The 12,840-nt window shown below is 45.0% G+C and overlaps 1 protein-coding gene across 1 annotated transcript in view; it reads right to left on the reverse strand.

Moving 5' to 3' along the window:
• LOC135506996 (E3 ubiquitin-protein ligase HECW1-like) overlaps window positions 1-12,840 on the reverse strand; it is a 57,105-nt gene that overhangs the window by 20,183 nt on the left and 24,082 nt on the right. The window contains exons 7-11 of the mRNA XM_064926453.1: window positions 11,254-11,396; window positions 10,862-10,962; window positions 8,959-10,281; window positions 8,764-8,865; window positions 890-1,040 (exon numbers count right to left, since the gene is read on the reverse strand). Of these exons, the coding sequence (XP_064782525.1) occupies window positions 890-1,040; window positions 8,764-8,865; window positions 8,959-10,281; window positions 10,862-10,962; window positions 11,254-11,396 (1,820 nt within the window). The remainder of the gene's footprint in view (window positions 1-889; window positions 1,041-8,763; window positions 8,866-8,958; window positions 10,282-10,861; window positions 10,963-11,253; window positions 11,397-12,840) is intronic.

Genomic DNA, 12,840 nt, shown 5'->3' on the forward strand with positions numbered 1-12,840 from the left:
TATGGACTTTTGTTATTGAATTCAATGTTAATTCATCCAGAGAAGAGGGGCAGAACTCAAGCGTATACTCACAAAGCACCAGAGAGAGAGGAATTGAATTTGAGACCATTGATCAATGGATTATACCACCATAATAGTCTTCTACACATGTAAAGTCTGACAATGAAAAAGATCTCTGACACAGCCCCGACACTGTCCACTGCTCATGCTTCCAATTGGACACGCTTCTCATTCCAGACACACACGCTTCTCATTCAAGACACACACAGCGAATTCCACCAGCGCAGCAATAACCATTTAAATTAATTTCTTCTCCCTCGCTTTCTGTCTCCCCAATCCCGTTAAGAGATTTCATGCACTGCAGTTGTATAATAACACTTAAGCAATAACACTTATTCACAGCCTGTTCTGCACATTTCTCATTTGATTTTTACTGTCAAGTAATTCTTCCTCCATCCAAAATATCTCAGGCATTTGACAGAGACTTCTTCTAGTAATGGCTCTAATATTAGCCCCCCCCAAAAAATCACACCTTACATAGCAAGCAGCCACAGCATATAACAAATGTTCAGCACACAAAATATATTGGTATCAAAGAGATCCAATAATTTGATCTTAATACAAAACTCCCCAATAGTCATAAAGAACTGAACCATTTCTATGAAAATCATCCAAAAACAAAGAGCCTTTACATTCTTCCTACAACCCCCAAATGGCCCTATATAATGTATGTTTTCAGTTGTGCTTTTTGAACATAAAATAAAGAAACAATTCCAAAAGTATCGCAGTGACTTCAAAAAAAAGTGTAGTGACTACAACATGGCTACAGAACTGTGTTTTGGACACTGTCTCCCTAGCTCTCTTTCTTACCCTCTACCCCTTCACTCACCTTCTATTGAGCTGTTCCATCTGCTGAACGGATCCGGACCTCCTCATGCCGTCGGGCGTGGCTGCTGAAGTGGGTCTCTGCCACGTGGTGGTCCTGTTGATGTGGTCCACATAGAACACACGACCATGGCTGTCCACACGTGCCTCCCAGTCTACACACACACACACACACACACACACACACACACACACACACACACACACACACACACACACACACACACACACACACACACACACACACACACACACACACACACACACACACACACACACACAACACACACACACACACACACACACACACACACACACACACACACACACACACACACACATAAGCAAACAAGAAAATGCACATCCAGAGGTGGCACTCCTAGTGGCCAGTGATTTTAATGCAAGGAAACTAAAATTGGTCTTACCTCATTTTTACCAGCATGTCACCGAGAGGTGAAATAACTCTAGATCACCTTTACTCCAGACAAATCTGAAATCTGACCATAACTCTATCCTTCTGATTCCTGCTTACAAGCAAAACCCCAAACAGGAAGTACCAGTGATGTGCTCAATACAGAAGTTGTCCAATGAAGCAGATGCTTAGCTACAGGACTGTTTCGCTAGCCCAGATGGGTTTATGTTCCGGGATTCGTCCAATAACATTGAGGACTTTACCACATCAGCCCCCGGCTTCGTTAATAAGTGCATCAACAACATCATCCCCACAGTGATTGTATGTACAATATTAGTCAAAAGTTTGTACACACCTACTCATTTAAGGGTTTTTCTTTATTTTGATCATAGCAGGATTTCTTATAAGTGTCTAGATTCGTGTCCCGCTCCTTGAAAGCGGCAGCTCTAGACTTTAACTCAGTGGGGATGTTGCCTGTAATCCATGGCTTCTGGTTGGGATGTGTACAGTACCAGTCAGACGTTTGGATACACCTACTCATTTCAGTGTTTTTCTTTATTTGTACTATGTTCTACATTTTAGAATAATAGTGAATAAATCAAAACTATGAAATGACACATATGGAATCATGTAGTAAGCAAAAAATATATTTTATATTTGAGATTCTTCAAAATAGCCAAGCTTTGCCTTGAATAGCCAAGCTTTGCCTCACAAGCTTTGCCTTTGCACACTCTTGGCATTCTCTTAACCAGCTTAATGAGATAGTCACCTGGAATGCATTTCAATTCATACGTGTGTCTTGTTAAGTTCATTTGTGCAATTTCTTTCCTTCTTAATGTGTTTGAGCCAATCAATTGTGTTGTGACAAGGTAGGGGTAGTACAGTCGTGGCCACAAGTTTTGAGAATGACACAAATATACATTTTCACAAAGTCTGCTGCCTCAGTTTGTATGATGGCAATTTGCATATACTCCAGAATGTTATGAAGAGTGATCAGATGAATTGCAATTAATTCTAAAGTCCCTCTTTGCCATGCAAATTAACTGAATCTCCCCCCAAAAGAATTCACTGCATTTCAGCCCTGCCACAAAAGGACCAGCTGACATCATGACAGTGATTCTCTCGTTAACACAGGTGTGAGTGTTGACGAGGACAAGGCTGGAGATCACTCTGTCATGATGATTGAGTTCGAATAACAGACTGGAAGCTTAAAAAGGAGGGTGGTGCTTGGAATCATTGTTCTTCCTCTGTAAAATATGGTCACCTGCAAGGAAACACATGCCATCATCATTGCTTTGCACAAAAAGGGCTTCACAGGCAAGGATATTGCTGCCAGTAAGATTGCACCTAAATTAACCATTTATCGGATCATCAAGAACTTCAAGGAGAGCGGCTCAATTGTTGTGAAGAAGTCTTCAAGGCGCCCAAGAAAGTCCACCAAGCACCAGCACCGTCTCCTAAAGCTAATTCAGATACCGGATCGGGGCTCCACTCGTACAGAACTTACTCATGAATGGCAGCAGGCAGGTGTGAGTGCATCTGCACGCACAGTGAGGTGTAGACTTTCGGAGGATGGCCTGGTGTCAAGAAGGGCAGCAAAGAAGCCACTTCTCTCCAGGAAAAACATCAGGGACAGACTGATATTCTGCAAAAGGTACAGGGATTGGACTGCTGAGGACTGGGGTAAAGTAATTTTCTCTGATGAATCCCCTTTCCGATTGTTTGGGGCATCCGGAAAAAAGCTTGTCCGGAGAAGAAAAGGTGAGCGCTACCATCAGTCCTGTGTCATGCCAACAGTAAAGCATCCTGAGACCATCCCTGTGTGGGGTTGCTTCTCAGCCAAGGGAGTGGGCTCACTCACAATTTTGCCTAAGAACACAGCCATGAATAAAGAATGGTACCAACCCATCCTCCGAGATCAACTTCTCCCAACCATCCAGGAACAGTTTGGTGACGAACAATGCCTTTTCCAGCATGATGGAGCACCATGCCATAAGGCAAAAGTGATAACTAAGTGGCTCGGGGAACAAAACATCGATATTTGAGGTCATTCCGTCCCTTGGAGAGGTGCGTCACTTGAGTGGGTTGAGTCACTGACGTGATCTTCCTGTCTGGGTTGGCGCCTCCCCTTGGGTTGTGCCATGGCGGAGATCTTTGTGGGCTATACTCGGCCTTGTCTCAGAATGGTAAGTTGGTGGTTGAAGATATCCCTCTAGTGGTGTGGGGGCCATGCTTTGGCAAAGTGGGTGGGGTTATATCCTTCCTGTTTGGCCCTGTCCGGGGGTATCATCGGATGGGGCCACAGTGTCTCCTGACCCCTCCTGTCTCAGCCTCCAGTATTTATGCTGCAGTAGTTTGTGTCGGGGGGCTAGGGTCAGTTTCTTATATCTGGAGTACTTCTCCTGTCTTATCCGGTGTCCTATGTGAATTTAAGTATGCTCTCTCTAATTCCCTCTTTCTTTCTCTCTCTCAGAGGACCTGAGCCCTAGGACCATGCCTCAGGACTACCTGGCATGATGATTTCTTGCTGTCCCCAGTCCACCTGGCCGTGCTGCTGCTCCAGTTTCAACTGTTCTGCCTGTGATTATTATTTGACCATGCTGGTCATTTATGAACATTTGAACATCTTGGCCATGTTCTGTTATAATCTCCACCTGGCACAGCCAGAAGAGGACTGCACACCTCATAGCCTTGTTCCTCTAGGATTCTTCCTAGGTTTTGGCCTTTTCTAGGGAGTTTTTCCTAGCCACCGTGCTTCTACAGCTGCATTGCTTGCTGTTTGGGGTTTTAGGCTGGGTTTCTGTACAGCTGATGTACGAAGGGCTATATAAATACATTTTATTTGATTTATTTTGGGTCCATGGCCAGGAAACTCCCGAGACCTTAGTCCCATTGAGAACTTGTGGTCAATCCTCAAGAGGCGGGTGGACAAACAAAACCCCACAAATTCTGACAAACTCCAAGCATTGATTATGCAAGAATGGGCTGCCATCATTCAGGATGTGAACCAGAAGTTAATTGACAGCATGCCAGGGCAGATTGCAGAGGTCTTGAAAAAGAAGGGTCAACACTGCAAATTTGGACTCTGCATCAACTTCATGTAATTGTCAATAAAAACCTTTGACACTTGTGAAATGCTTGTAATTATATTTCAGTATTCCATAGTAACATCAGACAAAAATATCTAAAGACACTGAGGCAGCAGACTTTGTGAAAATGAATATTTGTGTCATTCTCTAAACTTTTTGGCCACGAGTGTATACAGAAGATCAGGAAACAGACTACAGTGGCAAATCTGCTGAATTGGAGAATCGCCTCTTGAATTGGGGCAACAGCGTTCAGGTCCCGAAAGATGCAGGTATAAGGGCTGGAATACTTGACAGATAGAACTTGTTGCGAAGGTGAGTGCCTCGTGATACATCATAGAGAGTGTATTCTGTTACAAAATACAACACTGAAGCAGAGAACATTAAAAGAATAATTGAAAATAATTAGGGAATCATCCAAAGTGATATGCTACTACGCCAAGTCTTCCCTGAGCCACCAGTCATAAGCTTTAAGATATGTCCGTCCCTAAATGACAAATTAGTCCTGATGACTCTCAAAAAACGTTTAAATGTAACCAGAGCAACCATTGCAGTAATATTGTACAGAATAAGTATTTTGTTGACACAGCTTCTAAAATGGAGTATTAGGTCAAGCATTTCATTAACTGCAAAACCACCCATGTCATCTATAGATTGGAATGTCCACAGTGCAAGGTGTTCTACATTGGACGGACAAAGAGACGCCTTCAAGACTGCTTAGCGGAACACAAGTACGCCATACGGGTAGGCAATGAAGACTACCCCATGGCAAGGCACTACAAGTCCCTACACCATGGCAACCCTGCCTCCCTACAAGCTATGGGTATTGATCATGTTCCTGCCTTTATTAGACAGTTCAACAGTTAAACCAAAGGGAAAGTTTTTAGATTTACAAACTACAGGCCACTAAGTACCCTGGTTTAAATGAAGATATGGATTTACAAACTACAGGCCACTAAGTACCCTCGTTTAAATGAAGATATGGATTTACCAACTACAGGCCACTAAGTACCCTCGTTTAAATGAAGATATGGATTTCTCACCCTTCCTGGAGGGTAGTGATAGGTCCATTTGCTGTCATCTAGTGGACATTTTGCTCAATTTCCCTCAGCTATGTTTAGACTGTTGTTGTTCATGTTTGATGTGTTCGAGTGTACTATGGAATATATTTCTCTCTTATTCTTGACACTTCTCCTAGTCATATTTAAGGTTAGAACTACCTTTCTAGGCGTTCTGATACTTCTAGCTTGGAGTTTAATTTTTTGATAACATAGCTACAGTATTTCACTTTTTAATGTGTATAATATTGCTTACTAGGTGTGTCCAATCAATTTTGTAACCAGTCCTTCTTCAAATTAGGGCTAATTGGAAAAGCTGTTCAAAAGAGGACATTGTATTATTTCTTTGTACCCACTGACGAAGGCCATGCAGCTGAAACGCGTCAGATTATTAAAACTTTGTTTCTATTGAACATGCCATACAAATAAAGTCATTTTAATTAATTATATGAAGAGTGCCTTTGTCCTCCTTTCTTTTTAAGGTACACTTGTTAATTGACATGCATTCCAGGTGACTACCTCAAAGCTGGTTGAGAGAATGCCAACAGTGTGCAAAGCTGTCATCAAGACAAAGGGTGGCTACTTTGAAGAACCTCAAATATAAAATATATTTTGATTTGGTTAATATGTGATACATGATTCCATATGTGTTATGTAATAGTTTTGATGTCTTCACTATTATTTTGCAATGTAGAAAATAGTAAAAATAAAGAAAAACCCTGAAATGAGTAGGTGTGTCCAAACTTTTGACTGGTACTGTACATGTCCCAACCAGAAGCCACAGATTACATGCAACATCCCCACTGAGCTAAAGTCTAGAGCTGCCGCTTTCAAGGAGCGGGAAACTAATCGAGACACTTATAAGAAATCCTGCTACGATCTTTGACAAGCCATTAAACCCTCAAATATCAGTACAGGACTAAGTTTGAATCTTACTACAATGGCTCTGACACTCATTAGATGTGTCAAGGCTTGCAAACTATCACTGATTACAAAGGGAAACCCTGCCGTGAGCTGCCCAGTGACACAAGCCTATCAGATGAGCTAAATCCCTTCTATAACCACTATGATTATTATTTGACCCTGCTGGTCATTTATGAATGTTTTAACATCTTGAAAAACAATCTAGCCTTGTACTCTTATAATCTCCATCGGGACAGCCAGAAGAGGACTGGACAACCCTCAGAGCCTGGTTCCTCTCTCGGTTTCGTCCTAGGTTCCTTCTACATCTGAATTGCTTGCTTTTGGGGGTTTTAGGCTGGGTTTCTGTATAAGCACTTTGTGACATCTGCTGATGTAAAAAGGGCTTTATAAATACATTTGATTGATATGCTCGCATCGAGGCAAGCGACACTGAACTATGCATGAGAGCACCAGCTGTTCTGGACGACTGTGTTCTCATGCTCTCCGTAGCAGGGCAATTTGTGACTTGTTTTGGTAATCAGTGGCCGTATCGGAGGAGGAGTGGTTTCATTTATTTTCTGAATGTATTTCACCAGCTTCTCAGGCTCAATCTCAGAGTGCTTCATTTTGTAGCTAGAGGACTCCTGATATCTCCAGGAGTGGTAAGTATAATTTATTTTGTCTTTATCTGTTGTGGTCTAGTACTATATTTTTGCTAGCTAGGGCCATCTACTTTAAGTGCTACATGTCTTCCCAGTGGCCAACTTGGTGTGTGAACTGCTGACTGCTCATAATTTAAAGATAGTTGTGACACATCAACCAGGATCAAAGGGCAGGGCAATTTGTAAATTGTTTTGGTAATCAGTGGCTGTATTGGACGGGGAGTGATGTCAGCTCTTCTAGGCAATCAGCAATTACTACAGGGAGGTGTGCTCTCCACCTCTGCTAGGCAATTAACAATTAGTGTTAGTTCTTCAGTTTCCCCTGATTTCTCAGTGGCAACTGTAAGCGAAAGTCATGTCAAAGTGGCAGTTTTGTTGTGAAACTAAGACCGTCGCCAAAACAAAGACTGTTCTGCAGAGTTATTCAAGGAAGGCTCCACACCACTCTCTCACTTGAGTATCTTACCCAGCTATTTACAGATCATCCCATTTCTTTTTTGTATCTTTGTCAACTATGTGTGTGTTTTCTATACCTGTTCACACCTCTCCCTGAAGGCTTTACAGATGCTCTCCACACCTTGGCTGCAACCCTTCTAATTTAGTGTACCCTGCATGCACAACCCATGTGGAATTCTGGGTCCCTGGCAGCATTTGAAACTGCCCATCTGCGGTAAAGAATGACAAGTTCATCTCAGCCTACGCTGCCATTCAGTCCTTTGACGTTTTGGCCCGGACAGAGACATGGATCACCCCAGAGAACACAACAGATGCTCTTTCTTCATCTGACTATGTTTTCTCTCATAGTCCGAGAGCATCTGGTCGTCGTGGTGGTGGCACAGGTTTTCCCATTTCTCCTAAGTGGGAATTTTCTCTTTTCTCTTTCCTCCCTCTCTCACCTGTCCATCTCCTCATTTGAATCCCGTGCTTCACTTAAACTTGTCCACTCAAGCTTAACATTATTGTCATCTATCGCCCAACAGGTGCCCTTGGAAAGTTCCTCAATGAGCTTGACACCTTGATAAGCTAATTTCCTGACGATGGCGTCTTCCTTCGATTAATTTTTTTCCTCTTTGCCTCTTTTGACCTCACCATTTCCCAATCCTCTCCAACTCACCAGGCAGGCAATACACTTGACCTCATCTTTACTAGAGGCTGCTCGTCTTCTAATCTCACTCCAACCCCCCCCCATTCTCTGATCACTACTTTGTTTACTTTTCTCCCTTTCCTCCAACCCTAAACACTCAGCCGCTACCTAGATGGTCATGCGCTGTCGCAGGACCTATCATCCTTTCACTCCCTCCTCTCTACCTTCTCTTCCTCTGTATCCACTGCTAAAGCCACTTTCTACCACTCAACATTTCAAGCTTCTACCTCTAACCATAGGGAACTCTTTTCAACCTTCTCCTCCCTTCTTAATCCTCCATCCCTCCCCCTCCCTCCGCCCTCTCTGCGGATGACTTTGTCTCCACTTTGAAAAAAAGGGTGACAACATCTGCTACCCTATTGAGTCCACTGGTCACACAGAACTACCCTACACCTTGAACTCTTTCTCCCCTCTCTCTCTGGATGACATCATGCAACTAGTGAGATCTGGCCACCCGACAACCTGCGCGCTTGACCCCATCCCCTCCTCCCATCTCCAGACCTCTGGATCTCAGATCTCTAGAGACCTTCTCCCATTCCTCATGCATATTCCTTGTTTATCAACAAGGAATATGCATGATTTGACTCAGACAACATTTATACCAAATGTTTACTTGGTGGCAGTGGTTCATCGATGGTGGGGTAGTGATGAGAATCAGGACGCAGAGCAGGAAGCTGGCTAACTGGAGGATGACTGGAAGGTAAGGGACAATCTCCTATGGGACGACAAAAACAGGTCAGTCTACCCTAAGTTATCCAAACTACATCTCCATATCTCAAGTTAGTATTCAGTGAGGAACTCAACTCACGTCCTAACCTCCCACTGGGACCAGCCACGGGTGACTCTCCATTTCCCATGAAGCTCTGGGGGCTCTGGACCTGCGTGGATGGGGCCTCTTGCCATTGGGGCATGCCATCCCCTGGCTCCCTGCTCTCTGCCCCACTCACCTCCATGTCCTCATCCTCTTGGGAGGAGAAAGCACTGCTCCCCTCAGATGTCCTGCTTGCAGCCAGTAGAGGTGTCCGGGTGTGGCCTACTCGGCCCTCGTAGCATGAGCTACTACAGCAGGGCTCCATGTCATCCTCGTCGGACACTCTCTGGTGACCCCTGACCTGGCCCTGGGGGTGGCGGCCCTTGCTGTCCAGCAGCAGGGCCAGGTCGGACAGACGCTCAATGGACAGGCTGCGGGGCAGGGTCCTCCTTGGGCCAGGGGTCAGGGGCTCGGCCTTCTCATCCTCTTCTGAGCCATCCTGGTCCCTGGGGCTTAGCTGGTCAGGGCCTTTGTCTGGGTCTGGATCTGGGTCCAAGTCGGACTCCATCTCAGCCTCAGCCTGCTCTCCCTCCCCGTCCTCCTGGGTTTCTGGCTGGGCAGAGGGCAAGCTGTGGAGGAGGTGGTGGATGCGGATGTAGTGTGAGCGAGGGGTTTCAGGCTCCCCGCAAGCCGAGGCGATGACTGTCTCCAGCTCGGACACAGGCAGGGAGCAGGGCCGGTTCTTACGTCTAGGGGTGGTCCTGACGCGCAGGGAGCAGCAGTCCTCGTCTCCCTCTTCCTGCCCCACTGCCTGCTGTTCTGCTGGCCCTCGAGAGGCTCCAAACGCTGCACTCTCCATGTCCTGCACTACAGCAGAGTGTACTGCAGAGCTGAACTGACCCTCTACTGGGGCACTTTCCACCCCATCTGCCCATTCAGCCTCCTGCCCAACAGCCCTCTGCTCCTCTGGGACAGCAGGCTGAGGACTAGTGGGGGTCTGCTGGTCCCCTTCCTCACTGTTCTCCTCTACCGTGGGTAGCTTCTCTGCAGAAACAGCTACAGTCACAACCGCCTCTGTTTTTAGGGCCTCGGCTCTGGAACAGCCAGGCGCTGAGTCTCCATCTCTATCTGTGGGCTGCTTTGAACTCGAAGACCTTGCTGGATCCCCCTCCATAGGAGTGTCAGTATCTGTATCCCCTCCAATAGGGAGTTCTGGAGCTCCAGTATATTCCTCCTCATCCATGGGGAGTTCAGGAGCCCCTGGATCCAGGCTCATGGTGTCCTCTGCCTGGCCTTGGGCCTGGGAGGACTGGCCATCCCCTTGGTTCTCCTGCACAGCGGCACACTCAGGCTCCGTGCTGAGAGACATGTCCTCATCATCTGCAGGGGGAGAACAGAGCTCATTACCTCACAGTCAGGGGCCTGGCTATGACACAGTGGGGCATATCCACATTAACTCACACTCTTTTAACTCTTAATATACTATTCTGTTTCTGCTATGGTATGTCAATAAATATAAAATATTGTATAGACCGAAGCAGCATGACAATAAGGCACATGACAATACCAGAATAATCCATGCTTAATATCTGTCTGTCCAAACCTAGATATGACAGTTGATACAGTATTTACAGACATACAGTGGATATTATATATTCTAATTGTCCTACCTCTGTATTAAGAAACAGACTAATTGAACCTAAATGAGAGGAAGAAGACAAACAGTATGTGAACAACACTGGGTTCAAATACTATGTGTTTCTGTAAAAAACTTTGAGTTTTGATTGAGCCTACTGAGAGAACCAGATGGGTGGGGTTTGTAACTGTGGGACTATTCCCTGAGCTCCATTACGCCAGGCAAGTTTGATCAAGTGCAGATAAAGTGTTTGAAGGAAAACTAGTACTATTTGAACCCAGGTCTGGACGTGTGTGAGATGATGTGTGTGAGAGAAAAAGGAACCTGGATGAATGGAGGAAGTGATCTCAAATCTGAACTGCAGCTGTCCACTGACATGTTCCGTCGGCAGCCTTCGGCCCAGTGTGTAGCTGACCACACGGTCACTATGGAGGAGGAAAGAAAGAGGGGAGGGAGAGAGGAGAGGTGAGAGATAAAGAGAGGGGGTGAGAGAGGGAGAAAGGAAGAGAAAGAAAGGGAGGTGAACATAGGGTGAGCGATGAAGGAGGGGGGGGGAATTCAAGAGGGAGACGTGTTACTTTATGATTCAACCCCCCCACATTTTGGTGTTTGCCCTGAATTAGAGGGCTCTTGTAAAGGGTTTCCAAAATATCAACTCATAAGCATTTGATTATCCTGATAATCCTATGAGCGTCCTGTTTATTCCTGAGCCATACCCAATAGCATGCTTCTCCAGTAGCCGCTGCACAGGCATGGACAGCTTGCCCAGGAAACGTTTGATGATGGGACGACTCTTGGCAAACTTATCTTTCACCTCGATCTCCAGAACGTCCGTGGGCAGAGACACAAAGTTGAAGCGCTGAGGAGAGCGAGAAAGACATAGAATCCATTTTTAAATGCCTGTATAGGGGCTGTGTGTAAGTAAGCGTGTAGTGTTAGAGATGCGTGTCACTGTGAGATGCTTGTGTAGTTGTTAGTAGTATTGAAAACACTTGCAGCTACAGGAAACAAAGAGGGAGCTATCCATGGTGCTGAACTCAAAGTAAGACTAAGTATAACTTTGGAATGGAGGGAATAATACATATGACACAATGCATTACCCAACCATGTGTAACCTCAAATGACAGTGATGCCAAAATGTAAAGGTAAAGAAAAAATGAAACCTCTTTAAATTGGACATTTAAATTTAAATAATTTTTTTAATTCACCCTGTGATCTCTATAACAGATGAGCTATGAACTGGCATCCCTCCAGATATCTCTATATCTCTACATGAACTGACCTCTATGGTTGAAGCTTACTGTACTGGTCTGTAGTGTACTGTGCTGTTCTGTACTTGTAACAGAACATGAATGGATCAGATATCACTGGCTCAGTATTACAGTAGATACAGCATATGTATGCAGTTAACCCCCTGCCTGCCTAAAGCATACAGCGAGCATGTTTGCATGCATTTTTTAAATCATTGCCCTAAATTGCAGGTCATATAGTAAAGGGATGTAAAAGTAGTCCATAATGTATACATACAATAGATATAGGATCTATGGTAGTGGTAGTAGCAATAGTAGACGAGGCAGTAGCAGTGGAGGCTCCTCAGAGGATGAAAGGGAAGCCCATCCTCAGTGAATTTCATAAAAATAAAAACAGTGAAACAATTAAAAGGTTCCCTTACATTGGTACCCCAGGAAATTTGAGGTTTTATTACATACAGTCGGGAGGAACTACTGGATATAAAAGCAACGTCAACTCACCATCATAACGACCAGGAATACGACTTTCCCGAAGCGGATCCTGTGTTTTGCCCAACACCCAGGACAATGGATCAGATCCCAGCCGGCGAACCAAAACAACGACGCCGTAAAAGGGGCAGACGAAGCGGTCTTCTGGTCAGGCTCCGGAAATGTGCACATCGAGCACCGCTCCCGAGCATACTACTCGCCAATGTCCAGTCTCTTACTACAAGTTTGATGAAATCCGAGCAAGGGTAGCATTCCAGAGAGACATCAGAGACTGTAACGTTCTTTGCTTCACGGAAACATGGCTCACTCGAGACACGCTATCGGAGTCGGTATAGCCAGCTGGTTTCTTCACGCATCGCACTGAGAGAAACTAGCATCTTTCTGGTAGAAGAGGGGCGGGGGGGTATGCCTTATGATTAACGAGACGTGGTGTGATCATAACAACATACAGGAACTCAAGTCCTTCTGTTCACCTGACTTAGAATTCCTCACAATCAAATGTCGACCGCATTATCTACCAAGAGAATTCTCTTTGATTATAATCACAGCCGCATATATTCCCCC

Source organism: Oncorhynchus masou, chromosome 3 (genome assembly GCF_036934945.1).
Source record: "Oncorhynchus masou masou isolate Uvic2021 chromosome 3, UVic_Omas_1.1, whole genome shotgun sequence".
Classification (NCBI taxonomy): Eukaryota; Metazoa; Chordata; class Actinopteri; order Salmoniformes; family Salmonidae; genus Oncorhynchus; species Oncorhynchus masou.